The 18,098-nt window shown below is 31.5% G+C and overlaps 1 protein-coding gene across 3 annotated transcripts; it reads right to left on the reverse strand.

The window, feature by feature from the left end:
* Positions 1-1,068: 1,068 nt before the first annotated feature.
* LOC134715039 (junction-mediating and -regulatory protein-like) lies at positions 1,069-17,954 on the reverse strand. 3 transcript variants are annotated; one of them, XM_063576897.1, is made up of 10 exons: positions 17,898-17,954; positions 12,726-13,647; positions 11,613-11,694; positions 10,642-10,732; positions 9,590-9,755; positions 8,187-8,356; positions 7,471-7,557; positions 6,222-6,317; positions 4,910-5,465; positions 1,069-3,852 (listed from the first exon to the last, which is right to left on the reverse strand). In XM_063576897.1, exons 2-10 carry the CDS (start codon positions 13,597-13,599, stop codon positions 3,626-3,628), a joined length of 2,349 nt encoding a protein of 782 aa, XP_063432967.1. In that variant the 5' UTR covers positions 13,600-13,647; positions 17,898-17,954; the 3' UTR covers positions 1,069-3,625. The 3 variants fall into 3 exon arrangements, with proteins under 3 accessions (XP_063432967.1, XP_063432969.1, XP_063432968.1); XM_063576899.1 differs by having other exon boundaries at positions 17,859-17,944; XM_063576898.1 differs by having other exon boundaries at positions 17,838-17,944.
* Positions 17,955-18,098: the final 144 nt, after the last annotated feature.

The following is an 18,098-nucleotide window of genomic DNA, read 5'->3' on the forward strand; positions in this document are numbered from 1 at the left end:
ATTGTCTTGAACAATGAGGTCACTGTATTGTCTTGAACAATGAGGTCACTGTTTGTCTTGAACAATGAGGTCACTGTATTGTCTTGAACAATGAGGCCACTGTATTGTCTTGAACAATGAGGCCACTGTATCGTCTTGAACAATGAGGTCACTGTATTGTCTTGAACAATGAGGTCACTGTTTGTCTTGAACAATGAGGCCACTGTATTGTCTTGAACAATGAGGCCACTGTATTGTCTTGAACAATGAGGTATTTGTCATGAACAATGAGGTCTATCCTCTTGAACAATGAAGTTTATTGTCCTGAAAAATGAGGTCACTGTATTTTCTTGAACAATGAATCCCTATTTTATCTTGAACAATTAAACCAGTAAGTTGTATTGAACATTGAAACCTGACCTCAACCTCATCATATGGATCAGTGATTAAGATTTCATTGCATGATTAGATATGTTTCTCAGATACTGTAAGCTGTATCATCTATGTTCTGTGTATGGAATGATTGTAAGGTATACATGTCAGTCAGGCAGGTTTTAACTGATCTTGACCTTTTCAAGATTAATTGGTCAATGTTGAGTGTTGAAAATTGTGGACTGTTTTGGCTAATACTTGAAGCATTTGGTCAACTATAGTTGATGTATAGAATGATTGTAAAATATGTCCTACTAGCAGGTTCATATGACCTTGATGTCTTTTCATGATTAATTGGAAGATGATTTTGTTAGTTGGTCTATTTTTCAGAGAACAAGAACAATAGGACATTTATATTTGGTGTTTCGAATTATCATAAGTTGTACATTTCATTGTGTAAGGTTTCTTGTGACCATGACCTCAATTTTTTTTTTATCAAAATACTATAAGCAATTGGTTAACTATATTTGGTATATAGAATAATTGACCTTGAGTTCTTGACCTAAATTTCATGGTTCATTAGTCACTGTTTTTTGTGGTTTGGTCTGTTTCACAGGTACTATGCATATCATAAACCATTAACACAAAAATATGTCTGGCCTTTTTGTAAAAGAGTGTAGAAATTACCAGAGAGACATTCAAACTCATAGATAAAAATCATTTCATCAATCATAACTGTCTTTATTCTCAATATCACAGAAATTTCAATAAATATATATTTTCTTGATTACAAACAATTATTAATTTCATATCTAACCAGTAAAATCACAAAACAAGTGAAATAAGTGTTCACACAACTGGGGAACAGATAATATAATGTAAACAAAGATAGATATAATGTTAAAAACACAACACACTGTTTCTGTCAATGATAAACAAGTCAGGGGTACCTGTAGTAATTATTTTAAAATGCTTCCAATGTTTATGATAGTTAGGGACGACATTAAAAGTTCAATGTAGGATAAAAAACTTAATTCACATGGTTTTTCACTGACACCCCACACCCCCTCTTAACTTAATTTGGGAAAAATTGATTAACCTATATGGATATATGTAAAATCGATTTAAAATTAACAAAGCTTGCAGCAATGTTAACCCCCCACCCCCAAATTATTTGATTTAAGTTTTTTTTATCCTACATCGATCTTTTGATGTCGTCCCTTACCAGTATGTTAGCCCCCACACCCCCTCTTAACTTAATATGGGAAAAATTGATTAACCTATATGGATATATGTAAAATCGATTTAAAATTAACAAAACTTGCAGCAATGTTAACCCCCCACCCCCAAATTATTTGATTTAAGTTTTTATTCCCCACATACGATAGCAGAGGGGCATTATGTTTTCTGGTCTGTGTGTCATTCTGTCTGTGCGTCTGTTCGTCCGTCCATCCCATTTCAGGTTAAAGTTTTTGGTCAAGGTAGTTTTTGAAGAAGCTAAAGTCCAATCAACTTGAAACTTAGTACACATGTTCCTTATGATATGATCTTTTTATTTTACAACAAAATTAATCTTTTGACCCCATTTTTATGGTCCACTGAACATAGAAATTAAAAGTGTGAGTTTCAGGTTAAAGTTTTTGGTCAAGGTAGTTTTCAATGTAGTTAAAGTCCATACAACTTGAAACTTAGTACACATGTTCCCTTTTGGTTGATCTTTTTACTTTTAAGGCCAAATTAGATAGTTTATCCAATTTCACGGTCCATTGAACATGGAAAATGATAATGCGAGTGGGGCATCCATGTACTTTAGACACATTCTTGTTTATCCTACATCGATCTTTTGATGCCGTCCCTTACCAGTATGTTAGACAAGGAGGTGTTGTTATGTTTTAAATAACTTAATACTGTCTAAAATACAAACATAACTAATTATTATAAGTTAAAATTATACATTTCTGTGGAAAATAAGGCAAAAAACAACCTATATGATCGATATTAGCGTCAAATAAATAAGTTTCAAAGATATAGCAAAAGTTTTATATCAAGTTGGATATAATAAATTAATAAACTTTTGTATGATATCTATCGTCTTTAAAATATGTACAAGTTTGCAATGACCAGGCATTATACTGGACTCCTGTAAATTCAGAAATTATTGCTTGCATTCATTATTGCGATTTTGTCATTTTGGACTAAAATGTGATTTTATTTTTTGCGATATTTGGAAGAATCATGTTTGATGCATATAGAAAATTTAAAAATGCGAGTTTTAATTATGCAATGATAACCTGTCGCATTTTTTAGCAATAATAAAAACATTGCAATATTTTCTGAATTTACAGTATTATTATTTTATTGGTGTAAGAACTTTCAGTCTCATTTATCAGTTGACTCCACTTAATCTCATAAACCTGAAGAGAACATATCCTTTTCATATACTACAAAAGTGGCATTGTGATTTATTTCAAAAATAAAATTGCATTTTAGCTAGTTACAAGTTTAGCTTAGAGTGTTCATTTTAAACATAAAGAGATTAGTAAATAGTATTGTACAACCACAAGTAATTAGTTTTAAAACTTTTACATAAAACTATAAAAATATGTAATTTTTACAGGAATTCAACAATCACAGTTCTTGTTTCCCCATTTTTCCTCTGTATATGAATTGTACAAAATCGTAACTTATTATTATGATTAATAGGATTAAAACTCAGACTAGAAGATTTGAACATAAAAATATGCAATACTGTAAATTCAGAAATTATTGTAATATTTTAAATATATGTGAAAAATGCAACAGTATCAAAGGTTTGCAATGATACACTTGCATTCTAATCTAAATACTAATTTTGCTTCTCATTTTAGTTGCAGTTAGATTCTGATTTTATCTTCCATTTTGACCTTTAATCAGTGATTTGCAATAATAAAGGCACACATTCATTTCTGAATTGACATTTTACAGTAACCTATAGTATACATATATTTATGTTTATAATATATAGAGATCTGAACCGAAATTCAAAAATAAATCTCCATGGACATATCTTACTTAACCAATGGCATTGTAGTTTCTGAATATAAATTATTTTTTTCAGGAGTTTTAAAATTCAGTATTATATGAAATAGTCCAGTAACACAAAATAACAAGAATTTGATAAAGCAGAGTGCCTTCCTTACACCAAGGCATGATTTTCATTGCAAAAATAAGCAAATTTAAACGCAAATAATTTATCGGAAAAGCAAACAAAAACAAAATATGTACACACACACATTTAATCAAATTCTCCATCGTCACTGCTGTCTGACTCCGGTGAACTTTCTCTTGTAAACTTGTTGATATGATTGAGTCTATCGTGGAGAAGTTTCAAATGTGAATCACTGGGAGTAGTAAACTTTGAATTGTCAGCTGACTCAGAATCTGTGTCTTCTTTATGTTTTACTGGTCTCAGTTTTATACCATTTCTCACCATTTTTAATATGTTATCCATTGGATCAACAGCTGAAAAATGTCAAGTAATACTATATATGCAATGTAAAACAATGAATATTCAAGGTAAAGTAATAATAATATTCAATGTATGTAATAATAGTCAAGGTAAAATTTTGACCAAGTTGACTTATTTGAAGATCTTTTTTTTTATTGTTTATTTTTGCTTGTTACAGGTTCAAAGGTCTTCTTCAAATTCTGCATAAAAACCCCATATCGGTAAAAATCATTATTCTGAATAACAATAACTCCTCTAGGTAGGGAGTCAACTGATAATTTCAGCTATTGTTGCTACTTTGTTGATTGATTTGGTACTTAAAAGTTTATCTTTACTTTGTTTTTTTAAAGTGATGGCGACCGTTCTTACTTGCTCTTCAGACCATATGAGCTAAAAAGCAGACATGATTTATTGTACTTTAGATGAAAAGTTGTGTAGTTGATGTAATTTTCAACAACCTAATACTCATGATTATTTAATCAAAAAACAGAAAATCCTTAAAATCGCATGGTAACTGACTTTAAATATTTATGCATATTTGTTAAAAATTTGCATGTAGTTCAGATGAAGCTAACTTTAACTTTTTTATAACCTACCTTTGATGGGTTAATTTTTACAAATTGTGACTTTGATGGAGAGTTGTCTCATTGGCACTCATACCACATCTTATTATATCTATTCAAAAGTTACCAAGATATTGCTTCATTCCTACTGCAAATCTTTGATGGAGAGTTGTCTCATTAGCACTCATTCCACATCTTATTATATCTATTCAAAAGTTACCAAGATATTGCTTCATTCCTACTGCAAATCTTTGATGGAGAGTTGTCTCATTGGCACTCATACCACATCTTATTATATCTATTCAAAAGTTACCAAGATATTGCTTCATTCCTACTGCAAATCTTTGATGGAGAGTTGTCTCATTGGCACTCATACCACATCTTATTATATCTATTCAAAAGTTACTAAGATATTGCTTCATTCCTACTGCAAATCAATGTCATGCATTGTAAATGAAAAAAAATAATATATGAATATAAAAATTTCTTGCAGATTACATAAACATACCTTGCGGCTTTTCCTGAATTTCAACAGGCTTTAAAAGTGACTTTTTAGATAGCAGTGTTTTCAAGTCAGGCATTCCATTAGATGATGTTTCTGGTTGTCTCCCTTCCTTAGAACTCTTTTTTGTAACTGATCCTGCAGATGACAAAGGTGATGGCACCAATGGAGGAGGAGGAGGAGGAGGAGGAGGAGGAGGAGGTGGTGGTGGTGGTGGAGGGGGAGGAGGAGGTGCACCAGAAGGCGGAGGAGGAGGGGGTGGTATGGAAGCAGTAGGTTGTGATTGTACTGAATAAGCTGATGTTGGCGGAGAAGCACTTTTTTCACTGGATGATGATCCATTCCTCTTCTTCTCTAATGAATATCTGGGTTTTGGAGCTGGCTTATCACTATTTGTTGTCTTGGATTTGACAGGTATTTTAATTGTCCTTTGAGTGTTTGTAAGTGGTTTCTGTTTTTTAACTGGTGTCTCTGTTTTTTCAGCATTTTCTGAGGAGGGAGATTTCTTTTGACTTGGTGGTTGATATCTTGGAGGTTTAATGGTTTCAGGTGTTGGGAATTTCTGAAAAAAATAGTATTTATACAATTTATGGTTATTTTTCATATATTTCTCTCAATAAGATTAAATTAGATATTTTGACCACAAAACTGATTCAATCAAAATAAAACATTGCTGAAATTATGAGATTAAAAAAATTAAATGTGCCTATGCTAAAAAAGACTGCATAAAAAAAGAATCTTCTGTAGTTCCTTAGTAGCTTTCCTTAAACTAATCTTATCTCAAACTTGAAAAATTATTGACATTCACGCTGCCGCCAGAAAAGGCCCTTCCAAGTTTCACTGTTTCAACTTCTTGTAATGGAGACGAAATTTGAAAGTACCGGTAGACTATAACATAATGTATCCCCTTTATTTGTAGCATGTATAGACATTTTTCAAATAAAGTGCATTCTAAAGAGGCAGATAATTATCCCAGAGATAAAACCTATAATGTAATATAAAAGGGTGGCCATGACAATATAAAAGTTTAATTGGGGGCTATAAAAAAAATTTCAAAAAAATTTTAAAATTAGAAAGAGCCGTTTATGTCCTCTGGGAACAAATTCTATGCTGAACTTGAAAGGGTTATCAAGGTTATTTAGAAAAGATTTTGTTAAGGGATGGGATCTTAACAAGGATCCAAAATTTGGTTCATACAATCTCAAGTCATTTTCAGGTGACTTGAAAGTTGTGATCCTATTTCAAACTGTATTCATACTACCAGTACATTCACGTCATTGCATTTCACAGAAGTAAATTATGAGAATTAAAATCTTACAACTTTGTGCATTTTTATTCTGTCTATTGCTTTTATTCTCTCTTCTACAATAAAATCAGCCTTCCTTGATGTGTCTTCCTTTTTCTGATCAATTTTCTAGAAATGGAATTAAAGCAAAACTAATATGATGTACGGTATAGCAAAACTTACAAAAAACATAAAATTAAAATATAGACCTGAAATAAATGTATCATAATTTGTTGAAAATAAGTACTTTACCATAAATGACACCAAGTACAAAAGATAATTATAATTGTGTAATGAACAAAAATGAATTATGTTAAAACTCTATCATAATAAAATACATGTTTTGCCACTTCTAAGAATATTTATCTTTTTTTCAACTTTTATAGTACTAATTAATTTTAATGTCCACTAAACTATTATCATGGTTGGTGACTCCTGTCTCACTGACATTGGGTTTTACTTTCAAACATAATTCACTTTTTTTTCCTGATTCAAAGTCAAGGGGCACTGATTAATTTTGTTGTTTGTTTTCCATCTTTGATGGTTATACAATGACCCTTTTTTTTTATAAAGTTGTGTTGTTGAGTTACGCAGTCTCATTGACAGATAATTTTTTATAAAGTAACAGAATTTCGTACATATATTAGACCAGACGCCATTCAATTATATATCAAGATGACCTCTAAAGACTGCCAATGGTCATCCAACCCAACATAAACTTTTCCATGTTGATATTCTTGTCTTTTTAATGAATTAGCCACATGATAAACACATACACAATCATTTCTTCTAAAGGTCAAATTAAAAAGGTTACATGAATAAGGAATCAAATATTTGAATCATTGTCTTGCAAGTCAATAATACACCATTGATATTGTTTTAAAATATTGAACCAAACTGCTTTATGATAATTTGTAGCGAATGTCCCTTAAACAATACATGTTGTATATGCTTTGAAGGTTAGTAATTGGTTAGTAGACACATTAGTGAGTCTGATATAGTCTTGCAATATCAAAAAAATCTCCAATATCATTTTTAAAGGTTTTCAAAGGCAGTTGTAAAACCTTTTTCATTGTTGTACTAGTAATTATATTAAAATTAAACCACACAAGGAAAATAAAATTAGCTTATATTTTTATACAGTGCATATGTACTCAATAAGACTTATAAAGGCAGCATGGATAATTTAGGGTCATCTCCATGTTCCCCAGTGAAAAACAATAATGTCTCATTCTTAGCAACATTTTTTTACTGACGTTGAAAAAACTAATTAGTAACATACAGTTTGTATTGCATGGTGTTGTCGTAATTTTTCTTCTTCTTCAATTTTCTTTTCTTTCTTAGTTTTTCTTTGCCTTTCTAATGCAGTCTTCAAAAACAAAACAAAATCTATTAAATAAAATCATTTAAATAAAAGCAACTAGAAATATTCTTTATTTCCATATATACATGTAAAGCAAAAATATTTAATTTCATTTATCAAATTTATCTGTTTTTTCATTATTTAATGCTTAGTCAAGGTATACTATCTTGGTAGTTAGAGACAAGCCTGGGTGTATTTATGAAGGAACACATTCAGAACAACATTCCAACAAAATTTGCTTTCTATTTTTCAATTGAATATTTTTCTGCATGTTTTTAATTGAATTTTCTTATTACAGTGAGGACATCAAACTATTTTTAGTTACCAGCAGAACATCTAAATACATAAAAACATACTTTGTTAGTCTTGTATGATTATTAATTTTAATAGTTCATTTATATATTTCAGAGTTTAGTATGACGTGACTTTTGATGTCCATTATCAATGAACTAGAACATGTACACGTTTTGTTTAAGGGCCAGCTGAAGCAAGCCTTTGGATGCAGGATTTTCTCGCTGCAGACCCATTGGTGGCCTTCAGATGTTATCTCCTTTTTGGTCAGGTTGTTGTCTCTTTGATACATTCCCTATTTCCATTCTCAATTATTTTTTTATATTGCTGAAAAAAATACTTACCTTCTTATTCCTCAGAGTAGCTCTCTTTTTATTGATAGCTGTCATTTTTCTCCTAATTGTATTTAAATCACTATTACTGTTAAAAGATGATATTTGTTCTTGGTCTTCATCAGGGCTTATCTGTGAACTGTCCTCAACAGCATCATAAAATACAATCTCATCTTCCTTGGCTAAAATATTTTATACAACTACTGTTAATCAGTTATAAACCTGCCAGAATACTTAATCTTCTGAATATGGCTGTATCAAGTTATTAATATATATATATGACAATTGTTTTCCATTCATTGTGTTGATTTCTTTATTCTACAGTCAAACAGTATACATTTGATTTTGTCAGGTTTTATGGACTCAGGAGCCTGTAATTCAGTGGTTGTCTTTTGTTTATGTGTTACATATTTGTTTTCCCTTCATTTTTTTACATAAATAAGGCCGTTAGTTTTCTCGTTTGAATTGTTTTACATTGTCTAATCGGGGCCTTTTATAGCTGACTATGCGGTATGGGCTTTGCTCATTGTTGAAGGCCGTACGGTGACCTATAGTTGTTTATGTTTGTGTCATTTTGGTCTTTTGTGGATAGTTGTCTCATTGGCAATCATACCACATCTTCTTTTTTATATTTCCTTTTTTTTAATATTTCCTTGGAATATCAGTATTTTCGTTAATACTATATATTTTTTTGCTTTTATCTTTTTATTGCCATTGGCTTTGTTCTTCAACTTATAAATGTTGCACTTGTGCTGTATGCAATTACCAACCATCATCTATTAGTATTTATATACTTTTCACATCAATTATCCTAAAATTTTCAATTGCATAAGAAACAGGACATGCCAACGTCTTTTTAGTTTAACACACAAATTCACATGCAATGTAATTATTTTTTGCCTTCAATTTTATTTTACACTGTGAAGTTCATTCAAAACTTGTTTTTAAAAAAAAAATATTGTAGGGTCAATTCTGGTTAGTTTTTAACAAGTTTGATATGACTAGAAGCAGAATTGTTATTTGCTTATTTGTTTGTTTGCTTATTATTTTGTTGATTAGGTGTTTTTACTTTCTGTTGAAATAAACAAGAGTCATATTGTGTACCTACTCCTGTGTGGCATGTCTAAGTTTAGAATAAAACAAAAACAGTGGTAACATAGTCAATACTCAGATCCTCGTTGAAGTCATATCTGGTAATTTCTAAGAAGTTTTGAGATAGCACAGGAATACATGTTTTGATTCATGAAACACAACACACATTTGTCTTTTATGTGCCTATTTTTCCTGTCCTTAAGTAGGAGAGATAACTTGTGTAACTAACAATGCACTTTGTTTATTCCAAACTCCGCTAGAGGCATGCATTACATATACTTTGCCTTAAGCCTCCTTTTTCTAAAAACCCTTCATTCATTTACCTTTCAGAGTTTTCTTTAATGCCTCCATTTTTGCTTGACAGATCTTCTCTTCTTCATCTAGAATTTTCATTTGTTGTTGGCAGATCTTGATATGCCATTCATATGCCTTGGTTTCTAACCTTTCCAACTGTTTTTGTACATTAGGAGTTTCATCTAAACTCGCTATCTGTAAAATATATAACACCATTAGGTATTTATTTAAAATGCTTATAAGGTCAATGTAACTAACCGTAATAAGTATGATTTTTTTTTGTATTCATGGTAAGGCTACTACATCACATTCCAAGATGGTTTCCTTTTTTTAACAACAAAAGCAACTAATTTGAGGTACTGCAAAAGGGTCCAATCTTATTTTTTTTTTAACATTTAAATGTCTTTTGACTGCAGGTATTTGTGGCAACCATTGAAAGTTCTTGGCCAAGGATTTCAATCACAGATAGATAGATCTTTTCAAAATTGGCATTAACAAATCTGACTTAAACTTTTAAGATCATTTGGTTATTTTTGAAGTTTTTCAGATTTTCAATGCAACCAATATGCCTTCCCATTACCCATTCAAAACCTGAACACTTACATGAATGATACACAGTTGCATCTCAAACATGCATGATCAGAAACTTCAAATGTCTATACATGTAATATAAATTGAAACAATTTACCTTGCATGTAAAAACATAAACACACACTGTCTATCATACAACTACAAAAACTTTGAAGACAGATACAAAAATAAGAAGATGTGGTATGATTGCTAATAAGACAACCCTCCACATGAGACAGAACGACGTAAAAATTAAAGCTTGTTTATACAGTATAATTACATCTCCAATAGGTTTTATAAATATTATACTGTGGAGAGTTGTCTCATTGGCAATCATACCAACTCTTCTTTTTTATATTTTCACAAACTTTCATAGTAAATCAATGGACAGCCCTAAGCAAGCAGCATCACCATTCCTATTTAAAATGGGTCTATGTTTACAAAAATTATAAGAAGTGTCCTAGCATCTATAGGATGTAATGTACTTTCTGTGATATAAGGACAAAGTTACCTCTTCAAAAACCTTATCTTTTTCTAGAATTAATAACTTCTTTTCACTATTCAGTAAGTGCAGTTTCTCTGTACTCAATTCTTCTTGTATTCTAGAATATAAAAGTGGTAAAGAAAGGAAAAGAGGGAAAAATTACTAAGTCCATAATGTTTTTTTACAATAGGAACAAATACACTTACCATGTCAAATATATAAATAAAATAAATGGGGGATGTGCCAATGGGACACAGATGATGCCCCCAATTGCATTATTTGCATTAAATGTTATAAAGGGACATAACTCAATTTTACTCAAGATATGTTAAAGTGACGCTTTTGTACTTGATCTGAGTTTTCTTGTAATAAGCATTGTGTATAAGTCTCATAACATTTGGTTGAGGCAAACTTAAGTTAGAGAACAGAAATGAACAATCCAGCAATTTTTTTCCTTTTGTAAATGGCATATGGACATAACTCTAGAACGGTAAAAGTGACGCCACAAAATTCCAAACTTGATCTGTGTTTTGTGGTAATATAAAGCATTGTGTGGAGGGGGCAAAAAAAATGACAAATTCTTTAGAAAAAATCTATAATAAATAATTCACCTATCTTTTAAAGTAATTTCTACTAAAGTTGTACTTTGCACAGAAAAATCCAAACAACCTAAATACAGGTTTTATGAATGCTTCAATCAAAGTACGACTTCAGGTGACATTTTGTTTTCCATTCATTAGATATGTTTTATAGCTTTTGATTTTGACATTTTACAAAGGACTTTCCATTTTGAATTTTGTCTTGCAGTTTTGTATTTTTGTTATTTTACTTTTCAAATATCATCTATCTGTTCCATTAAATCTCCTGGTATTTATTTCTTAATCATTTAACAATATTATTCTTTAGTAAAGACTTCCCATATAATTATTAAACATATAAAAGTGTCTCATATCAACCACATTCAGTCTTCTTCACAGGTTAAAATCACTTAAACTAACCTGAGTAGTCGCTCAGATCCTATCAATTCAAAAGCAGTTTTTCCATATGACTTCTTATCCTCTAACATTCTACTGAGCATGGCTGAAAAAGAGTATAACAATTTCTATTGCATTTGTAGGTATAAAAGTCTTAATGGTCTCATGGTTGTGTGCTAATCTTGAATAAAATTAAGAATGGAAATGGGGAATATTTCAAAGAAACAACAACCGAAGGCCAACAATGGGTCTTCAACGTAGTGAGAAAATCCTTCACCCGGAGATGATCCTCAGCTGGCATGATCCTAAGCTGGTTTAAAGCAAAAACATCAAGATTGTGGAATAGTTTTTTTCTTCACCAATGGGAATGGCTTGTCATTTGTATACTGTTTCTTGTAAATAAGTATGATAGTCTAATTTAACATGATGAAGCAACTTCTATGACATCAAATCATTCTTATCATATATCTGCATGTCAAAAAGACAATTCAAATATTTATAGATACAAATGTATATGCAAATCATATAGATATTATGCAATCCAAAATTCATGAAGAGATCAAGGTGATATTTTTGAGTTATTTTGATAAACAAAAACGTATAGAGAAATAAAAAATCAAAAAATGATTTTAGAGCCAATAAATTATGGGCTTTGCTCATTGTTGAAGGTTGTATCGTGAGCTATAGCTGTTAGTTTCTGTGTCATTTGGTCTCTTGGGGAAAGTTGTCTCATTGGCAATTTAGCAATCATACCACTTCTTCTTTTTTATATAATTATCTTAATTGAAAGACAAACAGGATAGTTTAAGATTCTATTTAAATGCAGCTGTATAAATGCTTGTGAATAAATTGAGATGAAGCTATATCAATAGTTTACCAGTTTAGGCGACATATGAAAATATAAAAAGAAGATGTGTCATGATTGCCAATGAGACATCTCCCCACAGTGTTGTCTGTTTCTGGTTCCTATGTTTTCATATTATATCATCTTATGCAGCATATATACTTCATTGAATACATTTTTTTTTAAATTGTTTACCACCAGTGACTTTTGTACAATTCCCAAATATTTGCTGTCCATTTAAAATTCTAAATGTACAAAAAATGTACTTGTCTATTTACGACAATTTTAATTACCTTGATATATTTGGCAACTTGTACTATAATACTTTATGTATAATTGTTGAATGTTTTCCATGGCCTGTTCTAATTGTGTTTGCCATTCAGAAAATATAGAAGAATATTGTCTTTTAAACCTTTCACCAAGATCAGAATTCTCTAACTGTTCTTTAGCTTCTGCTACTTTATAACGAGATATGGCTCTCAGGTCCAGAAATGGCTGTTGCTGATAATTATACAACACAGCTAAACACTCATGCAGCTTCATCACAGCATCATCTTCACTTTCATAGACATCTTTCATGTCATGCATATTACTGGCATTTGTCCTTAAAAATATCACATTTTTCAACCTTTCTTCACATTTTAAGACATCATCTTCAAGATTTTGTCTTCTTAGTTCACTCATATTGTCAAAATATTCCCTGGTGTCAGGTTCTTCAAATAATGTAGTCATTAGTAGATGTTCTTTACATATTTCTAATGCTCTAACAAAATATTTCTCCAATTGGAGACAAATTTCTTCATAGTCATAATCAGGGCCTGTGTATCCTAGATACGCCCATAAAGAACGAGGTTCGTCAGGTAATGGAGGTAGATATGGAGAGAGTGATGGTTGAATCAGACACAATATCTCATGAATTGCCTTGAGTTCACTAAACGAAAACATGCCACTTCTACTCTGACTGTCCTCTATGTCGCTAGCCACTCGGTTGTGTTGGCGACATGTGATGGCAACCTTTCTATATACATCATTCCAACTGACCATGAAAATAAAACGTTTGGAAGATTCTGCATCAGTATTGAAGAGTCCTGGTTTAACTGGTACCCAGTCCTCTAAACTATCCATTTGACAAGTGTCTTCCATCATTGCACGTTCATAACTATACATCTTTCTATTAAAGGTTCATTGATCATTTCATTATAGGCCTCAAACATACTACAAAATGTGAAAGGAAATAAAGATAAAATATATATAAATTATTAAAAGATATTTTTTTGTTCTTATTTCGTTATAAAATATTGTTTACAGTTACATGTAAGATATACCATAGTCAAAGTATTGAGGGAGGCAAACTATGCTTCTATTCAAAAACATTTCTTACCACTTACCTATAGAAAATCTTTATTAAAGTCATATGAAACGAGTGACTGGTGAAAAATAATGTTTATCTTATTCTTAAACCAACAATGTATGTATCATAAACTTAGTCTTCTGTGCACTATTTTATCATTTTTTATGAAAACATATGGTATAATCGTCAATTTTTTTCTCTCTGTCTGTTAAGATTTGAAAATATAGCAGCTCATTTATTGTCGTGTTTTGAAGCTGTAGTTTACCGACTGTCACCGTATAGTAAACAATCAACAAAGTAGCATGGATATTTATTAGGAATTTAGACCCTTGATAACTAAGGGAATATGTGTTTTCTAGTACAATGAAATTCTGCTTTTAGAAATAAAATTCATATGCACTGAACTAGAAAGTAGAAAAGTCCAGATCATAAGATATTCAGGGGGTCTGTTTACTACTTGTGAACCGGATATTAAGAAGATAACTTGTCCACCATGATTATGTCTAAAGTGACATTTAAGATTTCAATGAATTTAATTTGTGTATTACTGATAAATTACTAAGTAAGGGATTTCACTACCACAAATTACTTAAATCCTTTAATAATTTTTTCTATAGATACAAAGATTTGATTTGGAAATTTGGCTATGTATGTAGAAAACGTATTTCAAACGGGATAGCACATCCTAATTTTTACTTATTATTTAACCAAGAAGTTAAAATACCATCCAGGCAAACTTGTTGCTTCTTTAAATAATTAATCTTATTCCAAAAAGGTTATCATTTCAACACTGTAATTAGATCTTTGAAGTTTGAATACTGTTTTTTTTGTGTGTGTAAATATTGAATTAGTTATCAGTAAATTAAAATCAGATTAAAATGTTATTTTTAAAATTGAGAATGGAAATGGGGAATGTGTCAAAGAGACAACAACCCGACCAAATACAAAAACAACAGCAGAAGGTCACCAACAGGTCTTCAATGTAGCGAGAAATTCCCGCACCGGAGGCGTCCTTCAGCTGGCCCCTAAACAAATATATACTAGTTCAGTGATAATGAACGCCATACTAATTTCCAAATTGTACACAAGAAACTAAAATTTAAATAATACAAGACTAACAAAGGCCAGAGGCTCCTGACTTGGGACATTTTTATATACATATGAACATTCCTGGCTACACAATTTATCAATATCTGTATCTTAGCATTGCTCAGTCTTTTTTCTCTGCATATTAATGACCACTTGATACAAAATGCATTTGATATTGGATGTGTACTGATTGGTATTTAGTCTTATATCAATTTTCATAATAAACTTTGAAATCTGCAGGCTAGGGGCTCAAGTTATAGAAATTCTCTGCTAGATTCTGTTCGCCTGTAGACCTGATTTTGAAAGGCCTGAATGCATTTTTACCAGCCTGGGCTGCTGGGCCTCTGGTTAAACATGTTACTGCTGTCTGCTCTATTGTCAGGTTGTTGTCGCTTTTAAACATTCCTATTTCCTTTCTCAATCTTACTGCTACATGTATATGCATGATTTTTTTTAAAAGAACAACTTCTCTCAGATTTGCACTTAGTCATTTTGTTGTGGGGATGTATAAATACCCTGCCATGTCAAGTCTGTGTTGAGTTTGATGTTTTTCTGCTTAATATCAATCTGATAAGTTAAACACTTTTCACCAGATTTTTAAATTTTGTTCTTAAGTTATACTGATACACCACAGTCCCAGGTTAGGTATGGGGTTAACCCTTCCACATTATGTATGTCTATGTCCCAAGTCAGGAGTCTGTAATTCAGTCGTTGTTGTTTGTTGTTGCAGTCTTTAGTTTTCATATTTGAATTGTTTTACAGTTGTCATTTCTGGTCTTTTTTTGATTATTTTTTAAGCCTAATTGCACATCTATTTCTAGATTTTCATTTTAAATAATGATGCAGAGGTTATTTAACAATAAACTTGCCACTGATCATGTGTACACATTGATGCCAAGATGAGGCATGGCATTAAAAAATTGTAAGCACACAAAAGGAATACAGAAAAAGTGAATTTAGAAACAAATCCTGAACCACAATTTTTTTGTGTAGAATGTATGAGAATCAGGATTTTTGTAGTTTTCTGAACCTGATATTAGAATTAGGATTGGGGCATGAAAATGGGATAATACCGGTACCCCCCCAAATCAGAGTAGAAGACAGGTCTTTCAATATAATAATAAATGTGCTCAATACAAGATATATATCCTAAATTTCAAATTTGTCTGAAAATACAAAAACTTATACATGAAGTTAATGTTCCTTTTCACGGGTGAACAAATACAGAACAACTTAGTCCGGAGACAATTAAGTTGTACAGAGTCAAATAGGACCAATATTACATGTATTTAGTCACATAAGACCTTACTAGAACACTTCCACAAAATCTTGGGCATATACAGCTTGTGAACTGTTGTAGGGTGATTTTTTGTAAAAGATATTACGAATGGAGAATTTCATTAAAGGTATAAAAGGCCTCTCCCTTTTTCCAAAGTGCGATATTTGTTTCCTATCTGTTAAATTCATATATTTTGGTGTTTCTGGCCTCAGACCACAATTATTCTTCTCCTTTGCTACAATGCATCTTTTGGTAAAAGTCAAATTAAATTATAAATTTGCACCGCTTCAAACATGAAATAAATGTAACTGCTTATATATATATATATAGACCATTGTTAGTCTTATAAAATATGCCTCTAGGACAATCCATCAGTGCTTTTTCTTTTGAGAGCATTATTAACATGCCAATGGTAGGATATGAATCTTGTATAAATGACTAAGGCTAATTATAGTGGTGTTCGGAGGGGTCCTGATCCCGAAATCCCGAGCTTAAAACCATGAAATCCCCAGATGCAGAATTTAAAGAAATTCATATCCAGAAGTCACTAAATAGAAAAATATATTCCCGGATCCCGTAAACACCAATCCCCAAATCCCGAGCTTAAAAACACCCGATCCCAACGTCCAGGAAAAGGTCCTTCCTCCTCTCATCTCTACCCTACTTCCACTACTTTCACTTCCAACAATATTTTTTTTATGTTTTCTAGCTGTGCATCCGTGCGTTCGTTCGTTCGTCCGTCCATTTGTCCAGCTTCAGGTTAAAGTTTTTAGTCAAGGTAGTTTTTGATGAAGTTGAGGTCCAATCAACTTGAAACTTAGTAAGTATAGTGCTGATGTTGCATCCATGTACTATGAACACATTCTTGTTTCCACATGAATTACTTATTTTAATATATACATGTATGCAACTAGTATGACCCCTTTAGTTTAAATAGTAAACATTTCAAAGAAAACAGTAGACAGAATACAGAGAACCTCTATATATTAAAGTAGTATAATCGTAGATTACATGTAGAAAAATAATTGTACTCTCTAAGGAGGTGAGAAAAATTATGTCCTGTATTTTTTTTAGATGTAATTGGCGGATCTAGAAAATTTCATAAGTGGGGGCCCACTGGCTGCCTAAGAGGAGGCCCCCTTTCATCACGCTTCAGTGATTTCCTATATAATCAACCATATCTCAAAAGGTAGGGCATAGGCCTCCTGCACCCTCCACCTAAATAACACCTCTGTATCTGTCCTGCTTTTTTTATTTTTCAAACTATTCGGTCCTGATTTATTTTTATTCGTTTGTTTTGACTTTTTTTTAACATAATGATAAATTATAAGTTGATAGAAATGTTAATCTTTCTATATAGCAGGCCCTTCGACCCTATCCCCACCCAAACAGTATCGGTTCTGTTAGCCCTATTTATGATGTTCACCCTAGGTCCGTTTCCACTGGGTTCATTCATCCTGATAGTCTGTTTGCCCTGGGTCGGTTCGCATTGGGTCAGTTGGCACTATTTTTTATTTATGAAATGTTTATGTTACCTAATTTTTGTTAAAATTGTATTTTTAGAAATGTGTAAACATCATACATTCAACATTGTCATATGACTGAAATAATCCGATTATATCCATGATATCTTGACTTGATATCATCAAATTTCAAAAAGATTTACGGAGTCTTGTTAATAGCTACTTTATATTTGTATATTTTTACGTGTTTCAAGATGTCATGAGTTCTCTGGTCTTTATTCACCTTTTTGTTTCGATGTCTTTGAGAAATGATGTAAACATAGGAAGGACTTGTTTCAACAAATCGGCGTACGCCTCAGACCGGCGTGTTTTTTTTTTTTTCTTTCTTTGGCATTTTATAAAACCATAGAATACAACAAGCTTGAAAAAGATTTCAACCGAAATAGAAAAAAAATAGTAGTCTTAACTGTATTACCCTAATATA

Source organism: Mytilus trossulus, chromosome 4 (assembly GCF_036588685.1).
Source record: "Mytilus trossulus isolate FHL-02 chromosome 4, PNRI_Mtr1.1.1.hap1, whole genome shotgun sequence".
NCBI lineage: Eukaryota > Metazoa > Mollusca > Bivalvia > Mytilida > Mytilidae > Mytilus > Mytilus trossulus.

Excerpts from the sequence above, each read along its gene's own strand:
- LOC134715039 (XM_063576897.1), bottom strand. The coding sequence starts at position 13,599 with ATGTATAGTTATGAACGTGCAATGATGGAAGACACTTGTCAAATGGAT. Across the intron at positions 7,558-8,186 it reads CTACTCTGAGGAATAAGAAG|ACTGCATTAGAAAGGCAAAG; the intron begins GTAAGTATTTTT and ends TTGTTTTTGAAG. Across the intron at positions 6,318-7,470 it reads AACACCATGCAATACAAACT|AAAATTGATCAGAAAAAGGA; the intron begins GTATGTTACTAA and ends TTCCATTTCTAG.